The sequence below is a fragment of the Cryptomeria japonica genome, chromosome 2 (assembly GCF_030272615.1).
Source record: "Cryptomeria japonica chromosome 2, Sugi_1.0, whole genome shotgun sequence".
Lineage (NCBI taxonomy): Eukaryota > Viridiplantae > Streptophyta > Pinopsida > Cupressales > Cupressaceae > Cryptomeria > Cryptomeria japonica.
In genome coordinates, this window is record NC_081406.1 from 82,923,100 (window position 1) to 82,942,976 (window position 19,877).

Sequence of the window (19,877 nt, forward strand, 5' to 3'; positions counted from 1 at the left end):
CAAAATGTAGATCAAGACTCCCTTTAGCAAAATGCGCCCCCTTTAGCTTGGAAAAGAACTCCATCTTCCACTAGCTTCTTCAAGATCTAGAAATTCGCCTTCAAATGTCTTCAAAAATCTGGAAATTATCCTCCAATCTAGCAAGAAATACGCCTCTCCAATAGCCTTCAAGATGAATTTCGCCTTCCTTAGTCTCCACACTTGGTAGAAATTCGCTCCACACAAGCTAGATTTCGCACCTCCTTCCTTGCTCCTCCAAATCGCACTTGAAACAATGAGTGGATGATTTGAATAATGAAAAACACACCCCAAATATATAGAGCGCTCACCATTTCACCTCCCCATAGGCCGACTTGATGAAAATAGGCCAAAAAAATAAATAAAACTAAAAAGGAAGAGGCTGACTTAATAAAATAATAAAAATGATACCTCAAGCGCTCCCTTTTTTTAAATTTTAAATTAATAATAATTAATTTCGAAATGCCTCAATTAATAATAAAAATAAAAAAAACGATTTTCCAAGGCTCAAAATTAATTATTAAATGCTATGCGATTTTCATTAAATGCCAATTTAATTAGAATTTTTAAAAATATTTCGAAGTTTTTTGGCGAACTTGGCATCTAGTGCGATTTGCTAAAATAAGGCAAAAAATAATGAATTTTGATAACTTCGCTCTGGTCCCTTGGAGAGGGACAGGAGCGCCTATTGCAACTTGGGTTGATTCTCTCCTTTGTAGGCCACTCAAGTTATATTCAACGAATAAAACACACTTCCCTTGACCTCTTCAAATCGCGAAATCACTTAAATCTTGCAAGGATAATGCAAATTTGGAATTCAAGCTCCGGTCCTTCAGTGAGGGACGGGAGCACTTTTTCATTTTTAAGCCAATTCGTCCTTTGCTAGTCTTCCAAATTATCTTCAATGGATGAATCTTGCCCTCTTTCACTCATTTCAATCACGCAACTTGCCTTGCCTTTGCAAGAAATTTGTATTTTTAGAAAAGAGGGACGGTCCTTCAGTGAGGGACGGGAGCACTTTTGACATCTTGGCGTACCCTTTTGTTCTTTAAATCTCTCAATTGCGTCCAAGGCATAAAACATCCTTCGTCCTTCCCATCCAAGTCAATTTTTGCCATAAAATATCAAACAAATAGGAGAAACTTGAAAAAGTGGCATGGTCCTTCAGTCAGGGACGGGAGCACTTTTTGTCATTTGGGTTGATTTACTCCTTTGTAGACTGCTTAAATTATATTCAATGGACAAAACATGCCCTCCTTGATCTCTTCCAATCATAAAATTGTCCTGATCCTGCAAGAACAGTGCAAATTTGAAAATCAAGCTCCGGTCCTTCAGTGAGGGACAGGAGCGATTTTTGTCCTCAAGGCCAAATCACTACAATTTTCATCTCAAATTTCCTTTGCTAGGGAAGATTTCACCTTACTTCATGCTATGAATAAAAGTTAATGTCCAAAAAAGGTCTAAAATTGTGCATATAAAGAAAAGCGCTCTGGTCCTTCAGTGAGGGACAGGAGCGAATTTGACCTTCTAGGCAAAAAACTTCATCATTTCATTATCAAGTCTGGATGCTCTATCATGCTCATTTCGTCCTTCATTGTGTCTTTGATGTTTCAATTTGACCAAACAAGGTCAGGAATGACTCAAATAAGCCTTTTCGCCCTGGACCCTTGGTGAGGGACAGGAGCGCTTCGCCTTGGTCCCTTGGAGAGGGACAGGAGCGAAATTCGCTCTGGATCCTCAGTGAAGGACAGGAGCGAAAATTTGACTTTTTGAACTCTCTATCAGGATAATTTTAATGGAGTATAAGTGACATTTCCTTCTATCTTTCTTCCTTCTTATACTTTAAGTTATATTCCATATATACTTTCAGGATGTTTGAGAGTGGTTTCAGACCTCCAGGAGTTATATAGCAAAATCTAGTTTTTGGAGGTTTTTCAGTTTCCAGACTTAGTCAAATTTCTGGATCAGGACTTTCAGACTTAGCCAAATTTCAGGATCAGGACATCACTCCAGCAGGACCCGCTATCCTATTGATCTCCCCGACAGCACTCAAAATGCAAAGGCTAACTAACAAAACCCTAAAAGACCAAAAAACAAACCCTAAAAAGCAAAAAAGCAAGGGTCCCCATTTGCAATGGGGCGATGTGTGAAAACGTCACAACAGAACCCACAGACAGCGTGCAACCTCATTTGGGGGTAGTTGAGCCCTTTTAAGGAATTTGAGCAAATTGAGAGTTATAGGTCTAAAACAAGTTTATGAGCATTCATGGTGAGTAACTCCTTGCTGCCCCTGCATTTCCATGTGGAAGACCCCTAGTACACATTGAAACTGAAGGTTGAAGGCCTCAAGAGCCAAGCATGAGCAAGTGTGGATGGAAGGGTAAGCAATTTGAGTAATTTTGGAGCATGGAAGAAGCCATCACCATAAAGGGAGTTTGCTAGGCAAGTAAACCATGGAATCCTTGTCATTACAACAGTAAGGTAGTTTGAGCAGACATACACATCAGACCCTCCAAGTCTTAGGCTAATTCATTGATCCTTTTTGAGCAATTTAGCCTTGTGAGCACTTTCCTATCAAGCTCCCTATCACCTTCCTTTCCAAATTTCGAGATTCAGGGAACCATTCTACCTCTTCCTTTTTTGGGAAGAGGTATCCTATCTCCCCAAACCTCGAAATCCGAAGTCCTCCTATCTCGTCCCTCTCATCCATTCGGACTCCAAGGTTCTTGACTCCTCTCCCTTTGCAACGTTTTCGTAAAGGCCCGACATCCAACCTCCAGTAACTACAACACTTCCAGATGACGTGATCAACACTCAAGGCTCTTAATGCTCCATCAACTCCTACAACTTGTTTACTTTCATTCATGGAGCTACAAGGGCACATTTAATGCTTTTTGCAGGATTGCCATCAAGTAGAATCCAAGGCCATGCTTATTTATGGTTACTTGATGGCCTTCATGTCAAGTCTACATGCTCTAACTTTGGAATGTCAAGCAATCTACCTTCTAGAAGTACTTTTCTTCTTGGGATTGCCTTGTCAATGTATGGATGAGTTTCTTACACGCACAACCATGTCAGATCCGTGCACTTCCCTGCCTTCTCGGACTGACATTGTCCTGTATATGCTAGGGTCAAGGTTTCCCCTTCTTGACCGTTGGTCTCTTCTCTGTGACCAGTTTGCTATATATAGACTATTAAGCCTCATTGTAAAGGGTTCTCTCCATGCTGGCTTGAGCTACATTTTGCTCTTTCACTTCTCTTGAAGATTTGTATATTTTCTTGCATTTCTACAACTGTAAGTTTGGCCATTGGCCTAAGAATGAATTGAAAATCTTCATTCTTGCCTCTCTTCAACTTATGCACGTTGTGTATGTTTTCTTACCTTCATTATAAGTGTATGTTTTGTGGTTTTCTCTCACATATATGTTGTGCTAACTTGTTTTCTGAGTGTGACTTGTGGGAAACCTTCTCCCCTTTTGACATTCAACAAATTCTAACCTCCATACATGCGTTTGGGGTCATTCATGCAACTGAAGTTTGTGCATCTCCAAGGTATTTCGATTGATTCTATGTCATTTCGAGGTGGGGAGAGGAACATCTCTTATCTTGGTGTATCACCTCCTTTCATTTTAGCATTTCCTTCTTCCCTTTTCTTCTACAAGCTGTTAGAATAGGTCTAGATGTAGAATTTAAGGTTTTGGGTTGGTTCAACACTTGCATCCTGATGAGAAGGAAGTCGGCCTTTTCCAAAGATTCGACCCCTTGCGCAAACTTTTGTGACAACAAGTACCCAAAAGCCTTGACCATCTACTGAAGGTGAAACCTTCACCTCTTCCAACAAAGTATTCACAGATTTACTTTTCATTGAAGTACTATTACACTCAAGAGCGTATGCATCTGACTTATACGGTGTGCCAAATCTGACACCCCTAGCAATCACCATAGCACCTCTGACCATTTTGCATCCTGCATCAAAAAAGACTACTTACATACCCGCATCTATTAGTTTGCTCACTGACAATAGATTTTGAGCTGATCTAGGGATATAGCACACTACTAATCCTTTTAATTCTACCATCAAGAAACCTCATGCTAACTTTACCACAACAAACAATATCTAAATGAAAATCATCACCCAAGTATACCCTACCTCCATTAAATTTTTCATATTCAGAAAACCAATCTCTATTGGAAGTCATTTGAAAAGATGCACCTAAGTCAATTAACCATGCATCATTACCTACATGAGTGGCCAAAGCTGCAATGAACCCATCACCATCTTCCTTATCGGACTCTAAATCAGAATCAAACTTCTTCTTTTCTTCCTTGCAATCCTTACGGAAGTGTCTTGATTTACCGCAATTCCAGCAAATGACTTTGAACTTTCCAGGAGATTTGGATCTCCCTCTAGACTTGGATTTGTCACGCTTTTTATTCTTCTTTCCTTTTTCCTTCGGTCTTCCACAAACAAATAGGGCTTCCTTCAAACTAATGGATACTTTCCTCCGCATCTCTTCACCAAGCAAGGCACCCACCACATCTTCAGACTTCAAAACAACAAAAGTACTACTAATAGCCATAACAAAAGAATCCCACGAATCAAGCAAAGAACAAAGCAAGATTTGACATCTCTCCTCATCCATCTTGACACCAACAGATGCCAATTGAGCCACCAACATATTCAATGCTTCCAGGTGGTCTATAATCCATCCACCCTCTTCCATTCTTAAGGAATACAATTTTTTCCTCAATAAAATCTAATTCAATAAGGATTTGTCTCGATACATCTCATCAAGCTTATTCCATAGCTTCTTTGCAGAGGTCTCTTCATGGGCATTGATTAGAATAGTCTGCCAAGCACAATCTGATTAGACCATTATCTTCACAGTCCATAACATCATACTGAGCAGTCTTATAGATCTCGATCTATTAGCAAATCCTCCATCTTGAGCTTCCACATCTCAAAATTACTTCCTGAAAAGTTCTCCACCTCTATTCTCCCAGGTGAACTTGCCATCTGAAAATTCTTGCAACAAGATCAAAAAGTATCTTCTGCATAAGCTCCCACTCAAATCTAGATTAATTCAAAAAACCCAACCACCCACAATTGAATCCAAAGGTGATCAAGCTCTGATACCACTTGTAAGGAAGTTAAGTAGCAAAACAACTTCCTACACTAACCTTGAGAAGAGGGTAATGCAAAACGTTTACAGATGTTTATAACAATTACATAAACTTAACAGAAATAAACATGAATAGCATGCATACCACAACATAGTGATTTACGTGGGAAAAACCCTTTCGAGAGAACAACCTCACTACAAAAGCCACCCAATATATTATTCAAAAATCAACATATTACAATATACTTGTAGACCAAGCTTCTCACAAGAGTATCACCCACAGAGATCCATGAGCAACTCAACGGCTATCAAACTCTTACACACAAGCTCCATCTCACACACCTAATATAAAGGAGATACAATACATGAAAGTCGATAGATGGAACACTCGCAGAGTACTCGACGAGTTTCAAAAACTCGTCGAGTAATCGCCGCGTTTTTTGCAAAAACTCAAGAAACTCGGCTAGACTAAAAAAAGGGGCCCAAACATGTCAAAAAATTATCAAATTTTGTTTTTTCAGGTCAGTTTCATTCTCTTCATCAGAATATATACATGAAATATAACATTTAAGTATAAGTGCCATTTCAGATCTCTAGGAGTTATAATGCAAATTCTAGGTTTTAGAAGATCTTTGGATTTTTCAGACAGTCAAATTTCAGTAATCATTATGCTCCTATCAACATTCTCTCGCTCTCTCTATCTCACTCACTTTATCTGCCTCGAATTTTAGACCTATCTATCTCCCTATCACTCTTCCTCTATCCCCCTCTCTACCACACTCCATCTCACTCTCGCCTCTCTCCACCAAGATATAGACCTATCTCTCTACCCCTCTTTTTCTCACCCTCAGACCCTAACGAGGGGTGCCACTCTCAACCTAATTTTAATTTGCAGATGCTTGGTGGCAAAGTTGGGGTGGAAATACCCCAGATCTCAAAAAAATTGCCCTCAAATCTTATGTCAACCTTGTAGTTCATCCAGTTGTGAGCACAATTAGAGCTTGTTTGAAGCCATTGACACGAAGAAGAGGAGCAAGTTAGCTTAAAAAACGCCTCAATGACCTTGTCTTTGTGCAATATAATCTTCGATTGCGTGTAAGGAAGATAGAGGAAGTAGCAGGTGGTCCACTTGACTTGGATGATATAGATCCTTACAGTGATTGGACATCAGAAGAGCAACCTCCATTGTTGTCTGAGGATGACATCACTGATTTGGAGAGGCAGGCTATGGAGGAGGAGGGGGGTGGATTTGGTTTCACACTGGATGACATTGAGGAGGAAGAGGATGAGGATGAGGAGTCATTGCCAGTGCCACAAGCAGGTGGAGACATAGCTTCATCCAGGGTGGAGGATGAGCCAGCCATACCAAGCAAGGAGGCACAATCATGCCCACTGCAAACTTCTAGGACTACAAAGAAAATAATACTTGGATTTTTAAATTATTTTCTCCATTGATATACAATGTATTGATTTCTTCTAGTACTTCTCATCCCTTCAGCTATTCAATGACAAATTTATTATTTCCCTGCAAATCTAAATCAATTTGTACTTGGAAACACTATTGCCAGCAACTACAAATGAAGTCCTTGTTTCTCCAATTATGCCCAAATGTGAATCTTTTGTGAATCCACCAAGGTTGGCTGAAATGGGTTTTTGTCCAATCAACCAAGAACTCAAGGAATTTCATCCTAGGGCTTTCTCTCATAGAAAGCTTCAAATCTTCACAATAGAGAATAAAAATCCAGCATGTGCAAATGAGCTTTCAAATCATCATTATAATCTTCTTTTATAAAGTGACTTTATTATATTTGCCTTTTCAATCACTTACGCCATTTTATCAAATTAATTGAAATAAAGTCATCCACAATTTTACTTTATTGGATAACTTTATTTTATTTATTTATTTATTCCCTATCAAAGCTGAAATTAGCCTACAAGAATTAAATAGGCTGAAAGGGACACTTTTTGCTACTCACAAAAGGAGACATTACAAATGGATCATCATTTAAAAGATCACCACATGCCCTCATTTCATCCTCCTAAAAAAGGCATTCTTAGAGAAGATGGATTAATAAATAATGGCTCCCTTTGATCTTACGCCATGATTTTACCGGATTTTTAAAAGAAGTTGGCTAGGGTTGTGCCATCAAAAGATATTTGAGGGTGGATTGAATTGCTTCTCCTTGTTGACCTAACAATGGCAACAAATAAATCAAACCAAGGTGAGGTTAATGCAAAGGAGACATGATGAGAGAGTGTGGAGTTGGCATATGATGAAGTCAAACTGCAATACTTCAATATCGACCTATCAACTCTCACCACATTTTGCCAAGTTAAACATCTTTTGGAGTGTTATATGACTTTTTGGGTTTTCTCTTATGCTTTGCTTGCTACACCCCCATTTGGGTTGTTCACGCAAGCCATCATGGTAATGTCTTGTTTTATTGCTTTGTTAGCAACATTTTGGGCTAGGAGACCATAATAGAACCGCATAAAACTTTTTTTTTAACTTCAAAATTTTGAACAATGTGTTGTAATTAAAACTCTTCCAAAGTGAAATTAAAGGATAATATTTAAATTTAAATATAATTCTAAAGTTTACCTTCATAATCTTACTATTACTCTTCATAAAGCCATAATCAAAAATATTTTTTTTGACCCTCTCTCCATTCGCCTTCTTTGAATACAAAAAAATCAGCCATGGTTGGCTCACAAAAATTTACTTCCAAGATGTTAGCGTGTTATAAATGTTTTGCAAGGTGAGGAAGTTAGTTACAAAACATGTCACACCCACTCGTAAAGCTCTTTCCCCTTGGTGTGTATCACTTATTGAGCTAAGTACCCAAGGGTGATGCATCGATGTATTTGGTAATGTTCCTAGTGTCTTCAAAACTAGGTTTCACCTAATCAAGTGTGTCTATTTCCTCCAAAATATCAAGGCAAAATTGGTCACACAAGGGATCTAAAAAAGCATCGGAGTGCTCTCCTCAAGTAGTCTCCTTACTGTTGCATTATCTATTACAACTTAAACCATGTTTTCTATTCCAACATAACACAATCTCCTACAACATTAAACTTAAATTCTCTACATATTTGTTTTAGCCATCTATGGACTTCAAGAATACTAGTGAAGCCACTAAAAATTTGATGAATGTATGATTCCTTCCATCCGTCCATCCATTTGATAACATGGTGCATCCATACTTGCACCAATGCTTCCTTTGCTCTTTCACATTTGTCTTTTCTTTTGCCACTACTTTCTATGGTAGTGGCCCACTTACTTCATGTGGAGTAGGCGCCTTGTATCCTTTCCCTACAACTATTAAGACGATAAACAAAGTTTTCCAATATGCAGATCCAACAACATTGAAAGGAAGGTGGTTGTATAACTATGAATTTGAACATCATATATACTTCCTCATGTTTGTACTCATTCCATCTTGTACCTTCAAGTGAAGGTTGTGATCCTAGCTGTTCTATGGAACGCAAATACTATGCAACTAGACCATACCAAATCTCAATGAAGTGGACGTGCCACAAATCAGTAGACCACAACTAGAGCCCACGATCACTATCATATATATCTCTAACTGTTGTGCATTGTTCGGATACATCATCGCTGCAATGGCTGTAAATGTCCTCATCCTCTCCAATTTTTTTTGGTATATAATTGCAAGGGCTGCGTTCATCTCATGTTCAACATCTAGCTGGAAACTCAAACACAGTCTTACAGCATAGCCAACAATGTGCAAGGAGGTACTTACGAAAACTGATGACTTTACTCATTTCAACCCAACATACTTGCAAATGAGAGTTCCTATAGTCAGTTTTGGTACACCATGCTTCCAAGCAGCATCCTTTTTATCACCACTTTGGCTTCCACTTCTTAATGCCATTAGATGCAAAATTCATACCCTATCATTGAATAAATAAGAAAAATGCATTTAATTACTGCAAATATAATATTGAAAAAAATATTAAAAAACTGTTATATACATAAACCCTAAAATAATTTGAATGCATCTAAGACACAAATAAACATTAATATATTTTTAATAAATTGAAATTTTAAATATATAAATCTTACATTAGTGAATGTTAAACATGAATAAAGATTGAAATTTTTTAAAAACAACATATTGAAAATGTAAACCCTATCACTAATTTAATGCGTGTGAAACATGGATATAAAACTAAATGAAGAATTTAGAAATGTAAAAGAAAACTTAAAAAGCTTGGAAAAAACAGCAGTAGGTTTGAAAATTGCAAATAAACCACTTCTTCAATTGCCTTGAATCACTTTCAATGACTCAAAGGAGAGTTCAAATGTTGTACGAGAGAAAATGTAGGTTGCATTGGGTACTTAAAAGTTAAAAGAAAAAAGTCAAGGTTTATGCGATGTCTGGGCTGCATCAAGCAAGTCCGACATGTGTACTTGATGAGTACTTGTCACGAGTCCACATGTCAAACTCACATTAAATAGCTCGTTTCCAATTTTGACTCACTATTAAAATGGTAGAGCAAATACAAAATCATCTCATCAAATCATTATTGCATGGTAATTGAATTGATCCGGGAATTCGTACAAATTGATTTTTACATTACTACACGAAATGAACATAAACCTTTTGGAAACTTTGGTGAAGTGTCTTCACCAATTCTCCTCTCTCACTCAGAAAATACCCAACTAATTTTATGTAGCCAATAAAATTGGTACCATAGAAAATGACAATTGTTGCTCATAACTAGGGTCCAATTAAGTAGTAAATGGTAAATGTGAGGTCAATCCACAGTTGTAAGGAACTTGAAGAGAGATGCACTGAAATTTTCTAATGACATTTGAATGTCATCAATTTTGCCAAATTTCTGAAGCGATTTTTCTTAGAAAATTGCTTTAAGTGAGTCAAACTATAAGAGCCAACAAGAGCTAATAAGCATGATAGACTATTGCAGGATATCAAAAAAAAAATGCTAAGCACGAAAGAATCCCATTAGTAAAAAGATGTAGCAAAAACCAAAAAAAAGCAATTATTGTGCTGGATCCATTTCTTAAATCTCCTAATGTAGAGACTAATGGCACTGCTCTAAAAATTTGAGATTATTGGGACAGGTTCTAATTTTCAGAACATACAACTGGAAGCCAATGTGTTCTATCCATCATATCTTAAAACCTCTCAATTAAGACCAAAATCCTATGATAAGAGAGATCCCCTAGATTATTTTCACAAACAGGCCATTCCTAGGAACTAGGATATGACATTCTACGTTTAGCCTTGCAGCTTTAAAAGGGAATTGAGGTTTGCATGGCTGGAAATTTAATCTCACACAGGCAAATATTTAGGGTAGCACGCATATCAATGCCCCAATGCATCTATTTCTATCACTTCACAGAGTTCCCTTTCACAATTCTGTCAAATTAAATTCATGCTATATAATCAAATCTCCGACCAGGTACAGAATAAATGTTATTCCATTAAAATGATAAAAACCTAGATAGCTATCAGAACATTGAATAGAACTTCAAGAAAGACAGCACACACCCTATCAAAGAATAATTTGTAACAGTCATCAGCTTCTAGCTCAAGTGGTTAATAGGTCTGCTGTCACCAGCAAGACCCAGGTTTGAGCCTTGCCAGATACAGCTGCATGCTCTGGCTCCCATCAAATGCAAACAGGCTTCAGCCAAGTCTATGGCGTAAGTGGACCAGCCACAAAACCACGCTTATTACCAATTTTTCAAAAGAAACTCTTTGTGATCAAATAACTTTGTACTTAACAAAATAATTTGAGAACTTACACTGTGAAGCTTGACCAACATTCTTCCTATATCAGAATAATTTTTGCAGCGACCAGCCTCTCTTGCAAATTCTCTCCACACATTTACATCTCGTGCACTTTCTACAACAGCCTATCAAAGGAAGAGAAGACCAGAGGATAGTCAGATAACATAAACCATTGTAATATTGACTAGGAAAATCATGTACATATCATAGATATCTAACCTCAATGTGAAGTTGATCACTAATATCAAACATAGCAACTGCAAGACTCTGCATCATAAATCGCCTTGGGGTTTGCAAGTCCTCTACCAGTGCAAATCCACTTTCATGGGTGCCATAAGCAAGTGGTTCTGGTTTCTCAGTAATTGGGCAGATAAGCTGTGAATCTGCCCAACAATGACTTCGGCTGTGAGGAAAGTAAACTACAGTATAATTTTTGCGCTCAGATGTAGGTTTTCCTTTCAAGGTTGCAGAAGGGCAGTCATCAGTAGAACACTGTATCCCTGGCTGCCACTTCCCCCTCCACTACAACAACAGCAATACCAAAACACTCAGGCCATATTTCTCTCTCCCAAAGAATTTGTGTTCAGAATAAAACTTAGCTGTACATATAAGAAAAATCCTAAAACCTGTCATCCTAAACCAACAACAATATGCTTTCTCACGGTCAAGTAGCACATTAAGATAAAAAAAAAGTATATTGATATAATTTGCAAACAAAAGTAAAATGCTAACAACAGATATCTTTTCCATCGTGTCAAGTTTAATTGTAAATGATATGATTGGCATTGAAAGAATTATCGTAATAGATCAATGCAAATCTGACAAATGGAAGACAGAAATAATACCTTGCGATGGCTGCAGTCTAAGAGCAAACATTTCTGTGTACACAAGGATAATAATTACAAACATATAGAACATTGTTACCAGAATATTGACAAGGAAGCTTCTGTTTCAAGTACATGAAGAACTTCAAATTTGCTTACAAAGCTTTTCCACAAATTGTGCATATAAAAATGTCAAGAACACTGAATTCTTGGGTTTACCATGAAAGGAGTTGCTTTATCCATACAGATAAAGACATCACAAGAAACACACATGGATATTTGTTTGCATGAATGATGCAGAAAAAAAAGTTCACAAGCCGCAATATACAGCAAATATATTCAGCTCTCTTTGCTTTCAAGTTTTTTTTTAAATGTTGAAAAGCAGTGTAATGTTAGCACTTAATAGAATGCAAGGGAAGATCAAAGGCACACACCTTAACCCAGATTGCTCTTACATCATTTTGTTTTGTTTCTTCAGCTTTAACTTGAACGGCACCTGTCTCATTGATCCATGACAACGACTCATTTCTTGTTTCTTGTTGACAACTATCAGAATCTCTATCATTTTGGCTTTCTAGACTGTAGGCAACCTCCATATTTGCTTGAAATTCATGGAACCTTAAATGTCAAACCCGCAAAGATCTCCAAATAATCTGCTTAAGGATTCCTCTAAAGCCACAGAACACAATCAACAAAAGCACTAGAAGGTTAAACACTAACACCCTAAAACAAAAAGAAGCTAAAACCATGCAAACAGACTAAATTAACATTCTTTATAAATTATATTTTTTATACATGTAAACTAGCTAGAATATATTACCAAAATTTAAAATTGATACCATAGTAATCTGTGCATATTATTACCATGATCGATGAAGCCTATGGTGCCCTACTAATTGAACACCAAATTGTTTAGTGAACTGCAATCAGAGCATTACAACTTATAAGCCTGTGCAAAAAATATGAAACAGCATAGACAAAGAACTGATGAGCATTGCAACTCTGCACGTAAACTTGTAAAATTCATGGTTTAAATTATAATTAACTAATTTTTAGCCATAGAACAATCAGTTTTGAAGTCAGTTGTACAGCCAAAACAATGCACAAACATAAGAAAAGTTAAAGTAGAGCGTGATTTTTTGTCTTGTTATTACTTTATAAAAAAAAAATTTACAAAGTTTCCATTAAAGTATGAAACAACATACCTGATAGAGCTTACTTTACGGTCAACAGTTCTTGATGAAAGAAACAATGATAGCATCAATCTCAAGCATGGTCACAAAAGATGGTTATTGGATCAAACTGGAACCCATGATACTTGAATCCAAGAAGGGGGATAAAAAATTTAGAATATAAACGAAATTAACATTCTTGCACAATGCAAAGAGTGAGTTTGTAACAACTCGGTATTTTCAGAAACAATAAGATTTAAACTGAAATAAAAGAAAAGTCAAATATATAAATTGATTGAAATTATATTTTCCAACAAATAAAGAAGTGAAGGATGACCCTGCTGGATAAGTGGAGTTCATTACTTTTCAGCTATGTTACATGGGGGCATGTGAGACCTGTGCCCCCATCCCCCCAGGTGTTTCTAGTACAGAGGAATAGCAGGGAACATCTCCTGCCATATCCAATCTGCAAACAAATCATGAACTGTCCCCCAAACAAGTGCAAAACTGGAGGAATGGCATTGGGACATTTGGCCATCGCCAGGATGACCAGGGATATCTGAGACATCTCTCAACTATCTCAGGGCCATTTAGGCATTCCTGACATCAAAAACGATTCCTCACACTTTTTTTTTTTTAAAAAAAAAATCAATTTAAAAAAAAATAATTTAAATGCCCTCTGTTGGCCAGTTAACAATAATAATTTGCTTTCTCCCTCCCCAACGCTCAAGTGTAATGGTGTGGGAAGGAGTGTTGCTTAGAGTTCAATGTCAAAAGATATTAAAGAGTCTGTGCTTTACTCAAATATTCTCGATCCTATTCATTTATTGACTTGTGTTAGTTAAGTGTTTGGTAGATGGTTTAGTATTTTGTATATAATTAAGTCTAGTCTTTGTTTTAGTGTTTGACATCGTATAGTCCCAGGTGAAAGTTCTCTAAACTACATTAGGGATAGTCCCATAGCCACCCATTTGATTTTTCTTTTTTAAATTCTAAAGCAACAATCTTATAGAACTTTTAAAAAAATTATATTTATTTTTAATATTGGACAACTGTTTTAGTTGTACAAATTTGTTAATTATAAAAATACTCCACTTCTCTAATCAAATTCTCTTTTCATCTCCAATGATCATTTTTTTCTGTAAGATTGACACCATGTCTTGGCTTTTTAATGTGCATCACAAAAATCTACAGTATATTCTCAATCTCAAAATTAGAGCACACTCCCAACTCCAATTTCACAGGAGACTTTTTGTATTCCCAGTACCTTACAAGTTTTGAATTTGATACATTATGTGAATATCTATGTTTAAATTTGGCTGTCATGTATAGTTAAACTTGTTAAAAATTTGAGATATTATATTGCTGTCTCCAAAACACATCTGGCCATCAACTGCTGCCCCTTCCCCAAAATGCCATGGCACATTAGTTTACAAGTTCTATTTTTTTTGCAATTTCTTTAATGCACCTCGGTCCTTACTAACAGTTGGTAATGAAGTTTCTAGATTCATCATGACTGTACACAACTTGTTATGTTAGAATTGGAAGACTTCAAAAAGTAAACTAGGCCTCCTCTTCTCTGTTTAAAGATGCAGGCTCCAATATGTCTTTTATCTATTAATTCCCTGAAAAGGGATCTCAAAGGAGACTCAAGAGTTAGAATAAAATACCAGTACACAGCTGTCTTTAATATCTAGAAAAATTTCCTTTCTTCATTTTGGCTTGGGAAACCATTTTTGAAGACCGGAAAGGCACTTATCAAGAGATGCAATCCTAAAAAGCTTCATACCTACAAGGTGCATGCAAGCTCCAGGATCTCTAGTACATTGTTTTTGCCTCAGCAAAAACATGCCACATCACTACACGCCACTTCACTGCATGCCAAATCACAAGAAGCACAATTAAAACGTGTAATTATGGGGCGTGTGCAAGCTCAAAAAATCCTACTGATGTATTGTTTGGCAAACCACTTGTGAGAACTTGAGAATGTGCTTAACTCCACTCCACGTCCTACACCATAAAAGGCATGTTTAGAGAAACCACATGGTTTCTGGGAGCATACACACCAGGTGATGAAAGCTCCAATGATCCCTAGTATTTTTTTTCCACTAGGCAGCAGTAAGTCCACTACACACAACACATTACAAAAAGCATGTTTACAACACTCTGTAATTATAGGAAACATGCAAGCTTCAAGAATACGATAGCTATTATGTGCAAACCCTTTTCAAACTCAAAAATGATTTCAATTCTCCTGCATGCCCTATGTCCAAAGAAACATGTTTACAACAACAGAACTATTTCAGGGAGCATGCCCACCAGGTTTTTGATAATTTGAACCTGGGTCACAAAGCCATAATCAATAGGACTTAATGCTAGTTCAAAGTGGAACAGACTAGAATTGCTGGTCTATACCAGTACAAATCTGCAGCAAATAGTAAGGGATAAGGGATGAAAAGTAGTTTGTGCTTTAAAAGTAGCAAATACTTAAACTCCAACTTATTGAAATGTCGATTGATTATGAGACTACTAATTTCTTTGGGCAACCTGTGATGGTTGAAAATTTAAAACTTTTTGAACAAAATAGAAGTGTAAGGTTCACAATCCTATGCTTGCATAAAATATTCAGGATAATGTACTATGTGTGAAATTGAGAAATCACATTTTGATTTTTTTTAAAAAGAAAATCCAACTTATTGAAGTATCGATTGATTATGAGACTTCCAAATTCCTTTGACCAACCTGTGATGCTTGGAAATTTAAAATGTTTTGAGCAAAATAGAAGTGTCAGGTTCACAATCCTATGCTTTCATAGAATATACAGGATGATGTAATATGTGTTAAGTTGAGAAATCACATTTTGATTTTATTCTTTAAGAAAATCCTACAAAGTTTTCGTCTTTCTGAACTAAAATGATAACTATAAAAAAACCTCCATGTTCCTCATTGTTTTGGGAAAGAACAGGCCCATCAACAAATATGGACGAGAATCATTGTTAACAAAAATCCCATAAATTCATGATGAAACTTGGGATTGAACAAATGGACATTGCTTTGTCTACTTAACCAAACATATCCTCGTCATCCATGGCCCAAGAACCATCTGAATGTAAAGCCCTAACATTTACTAGATTATAACTTCAATTTTGCTCTACTCTTTAAAACAAATCCAATTTTGAAATCATCGAAAGATATTATGATACCGAAAATTAGATCAATAGACCAAAGTGTCGCACCAAGCACTATTCAAATATTTAACTTGAAAGAAAAAGCATATTTCACAACACACTAAGCCCTAAATTTTACTAACAAACAAATGAAATGCAGATAGAGATTCTAAAAGCCAAAAGAAACACACCACAAAATTGAACTTGCCCACAAATTCAATACATCTATAGACACCCAAATATGCATTATACAAATAGATTGAAAATTACATTAGGAAAAAGGTCTAGGAATTGAGAATCATACTGGTTATTTATGTAGCCGTTGGGAATGATGATGTATACAATTGGGTCATCTTCATTCTCGTCCTGCATATTGTGTAGAAGCTGTAAGAGAGGAGATGGATGGATCCATGTTTTCAATAATAATATATCGTTCTAGATCCAAAGAAGTCTTTACCCCTTTGATCTCCCTCTTTACGAACCCCCCCGTCTTAACGCACCCTAGGGATGCTCCTAGCCCCTTCTTATGGACATCACAAAACCATCCGTGCATGTTTTTCATTTGTAATATTAGGAAAAAAAAAATTAACTATTATTTGATAGCTATAAAAAGTTATTTAAATAAGTTCGATCAAGGTAATAAACATTATTTGTAGTCGGTGGGAGGATCAAATTGTTTGTATTTTTAAAAAAATTAAATGTAAAGTTGAACTTTTATAAATAAATTTAAATATATTTTTGTACTTTTAAGGTTTAAAGTTATTGGTTTAATTTTTGGACATTAAGAATATATTGATATGTGTTGCTTATGGATTCAATTGTGTGAGTGTTTTTTCATCAACGTTTTGGATCACATTATGTGATCCATCATCAAGATGAGAAAGAGATCATAAGGAGAAAAATGATCTCTTTATAATTATATAATTTATATTATAATTGAATTTTTCTCCTTTATATTTATATAATTTATATTATAATTGAGGAAAACAATTCTCCTTATGATCTCTTTCTCATCTTGATGATGAATCACAGAATGTGATCCAAAACGTTGATGAAAAAACACTCACACAATCGAATCCAGAAGAAGCGCATATCAATCACATGGATTGTGGAAATCTACTAGCATTAATTAAGAATATAATTATATAATTTATATTATAATTGAGTTGTTTAAAAGTATTTTAAAATGTTGAAAAGAAAAAATATGTGTATTAAGGTAGGTATTATCAATCACTTTATATGTCATCATATGATTGGTTGTTCTTTGATGTGACTTGTGAAAATGAATATTTTTAATCTATTTTTTAGATATAAATATAACAATTAGTATTATTTAACTTTACAAGTAATGGGTAAAAGTCAAAAAATCATTATTGTATAACATCAAATCAATTATTAATGAGAAATGTTATTGGGTCTTCTCTCCTAATAAGTATATATAATATATATTGACTTTAATATCTATAATGGTGAAAATTATATATTTATGTATGTGTAAATGTTTTGGGCATACATTGATTAGTGTGTCTCAAATGCAATAATAACAAGTGTACAAGTGACATAATTTTGTGTGAATTTGGTCATAACATTTATGCATCCTAATTCAATCATTACTCATCCCTGTATATTTTGGATCCTATCTTTAGATCATCCACTTATCATCTTAGATCAAATATGTGGATGTACAATTGACTCAAATTCACTTCCATAATGTAGATCATGCATATTTTTGTTGATTTGAGCACTTTGTTGGGATATTTAAACTTGTTCACTCATTTTTTTTAAATTGTCAAGGACAACAGAGAAATCTATTAAGCACATTTAGAATTTGATTTGTAAGAGGTATAAAAAGAATCTAGAAGTATTATCAAGAAATTACATCAACACGTGTCATCCTAGGTCTATTGTACATTTGCTTGTTGTTTTTGATTTTTTTGTTCAAAGTTGTAAAGTTAGTCCAAAAAAGAGTCTGATTGAGGAGAAGATTAACCCTCACATTTCAACGAATATCAAAAGATGTTCCTAGACATTGTCAATCTTTACGCATTTAAATGTTGAAAGACCAAAGCGATAGAATTATATCAATCTTCATCTTACTAATTCCTATGTGAGTTACAATTTAGATCCATGCATCTGTTCACATTTATACTTATGAAAATCAGATAACACACTTATAAATGAATCAAAACAAAATAAAATCAATTTACAAAGTCTAAAATCATTTTTAATATATACCATAATATATGTTAATATTAAATTTACATTAGACATGACATTTAATTTATTTCAAGTTACATATTAATTTTAATATTTTATATCGTCAAAATCAAATCCTATTATTATAATCTAATTATTCTAAAATATTTATTGAAATACTTTTTTATTTTTATATAATATTAAAATAAAAATAAAAATTTAGATAATATTTTAAAATTTTCCTTTATGAATGATTCTTCTCTTTCTTCCATCTATTCTTCATTCTTTTCCTCTTTAAATGGAACTTTAACTCGTGTATGTTTTGAAGGGGATAAGTCACCTCCAACAAGTTTAAAAGACCCTAAGTGGATTGTAAATGTTAATTAACACCCACTCTTAGTTATGGGATAGAAGTATTTACAAATTTATACAAAGCATGGGTTTGGTATGATATTTATTTATTTGTCTAAATATAGTATTTACTATATGTATGTATTTATATATTTTTAATAATATATAGTAGTGAAGAAGGTTTGGCGTCGGGTTTTTTTGTTCTACAATTGAGCACGGGTTTTAGGGTTTGGAGGTGAGTGGTGGGGTTCTCAACCTTTTGACGTGGAGGAGTGTGTACGGCCTCCTCCATGTAGGTAAGCGACTCTAGTTTCACGTTGTTTTCCCCTCATTTATTGTCTTTGTTTTTGTTGCTCTTCTCCTACGTGTGTTTGTTGTCTATATTGTCTTCTGGACAAAGGCTCATTTATGTCAAGCGAGTTGGATGGAAATCCTTCTACCGATGGCATGGAAAATGTGAAGTCTTTTAAAGTTGTTGTTCTTGATTCTTGCTCATCACTAATTTTAGACGTTGTGAAATTTGAAACTAGGGCACCAAAATTTTACACAGGTATTGATGGTGTCATAAGTGGAGGAGGTAAGCATCCTACCCCTTCTATGTTTACCCTTGTCGTTTCTCCTAACTTTGAAATGAACAATGCCATTAATAATGAGAAAGCCAGATTAAAAGATATTGTAATTTTTCTTGCGGCCACAGACATTTCTAACTGTCTGACTCGCAAATTCATGGATGAATGATTAAAAAATGTTTGGGTAAACAAATTGGGGCTTCATTTCTCGTTTTGTCACATAATTCAAAAGGGTTTGTTTATTATTTTCTTTAATGATGCTAAATCACAAGAATTAGCCTTTAGTAAACAATTCTGGTATGTTGGTAAATGCACTTTCAGGGCGATCAAATGGTCCTGTGATGTTATTTGTGATGAGATTCTAGTCCTTTCTTGCTCTAGATGGGTCGTTATCAAATTTCTCCCCCCTTTATATTGGATATTTATTCCTCAATTGCATGAATCTATTAGTAGGGTTATTAGAGTGGATAATACTCACACTCTGGTTCCCCACCTGGACACTAGGGTTCTCATAACCCTTGACCCTGGTAAGGATATTCCTAGGTTTGTCGAAATCAATGCGGATGATGATCCAATTACTTGCCTTACTGAAGTTTTAGGTGATATAAATTCTTTTTTTCTATGTAGACAGGAAGGACATGTTCGAAGGAACTTCCCTATCCCTACCAATCGCA

The 19,877-nt window shown here is 35.4% G+C and overlaps 1 protein-coding gene across 7 annotated transcripts in view; it reads right to left on the minus strand.

Moving 5' to 3' along the window:
- Positions 1-16,610, minus strand: part of LOC131078837 (histone-lysine N-methyltransferase SUVR5) — an 81,553-nt gene extending 64,943 nt beyond the window's left edge. For 4 of the 7 annotated variants that reach the window (XR_009113850.2, XR_009113849.2, XR_009113848.2 and 1 more), the window contains exons 1-6: positions 16,392-16,610; positions 12,613-12,668; positions 12,183-12,417; positions 11,770-11,802; positions 11,144-11,446; positions 10,939-11,049 (exon numbers count right to left, since the gene is read on the minus strand). Coding sequence is in view for 4 of the 7 variants with exons in the window: in XM_058016624.2 (XP_057872607.1) it covers positions 10,939-11,049; positions 11,144-11,446; positions 11,770-11,802; positions 12,183-12,344 (609 nt within the window). In the remaining 3 variants the exon portion in view is untranslated. Of the gene's footprint in view, positions 1-10,938; positions 11,050-11,143; positions 11,447-11,769; positions 11,803-12,182; positions 12,418-12,612; positions 12,669-14,709; positions 14,795-16,391 lie in introns of all 7 variants that reach the window. The other 3 variants (XM_058016626.2, XM_058016627.2, XM_058016628.2) reach the window with 3 other exon arrangements.
- Positions 16,611-19,877: the final 3,267 nt, after the last annotated feature.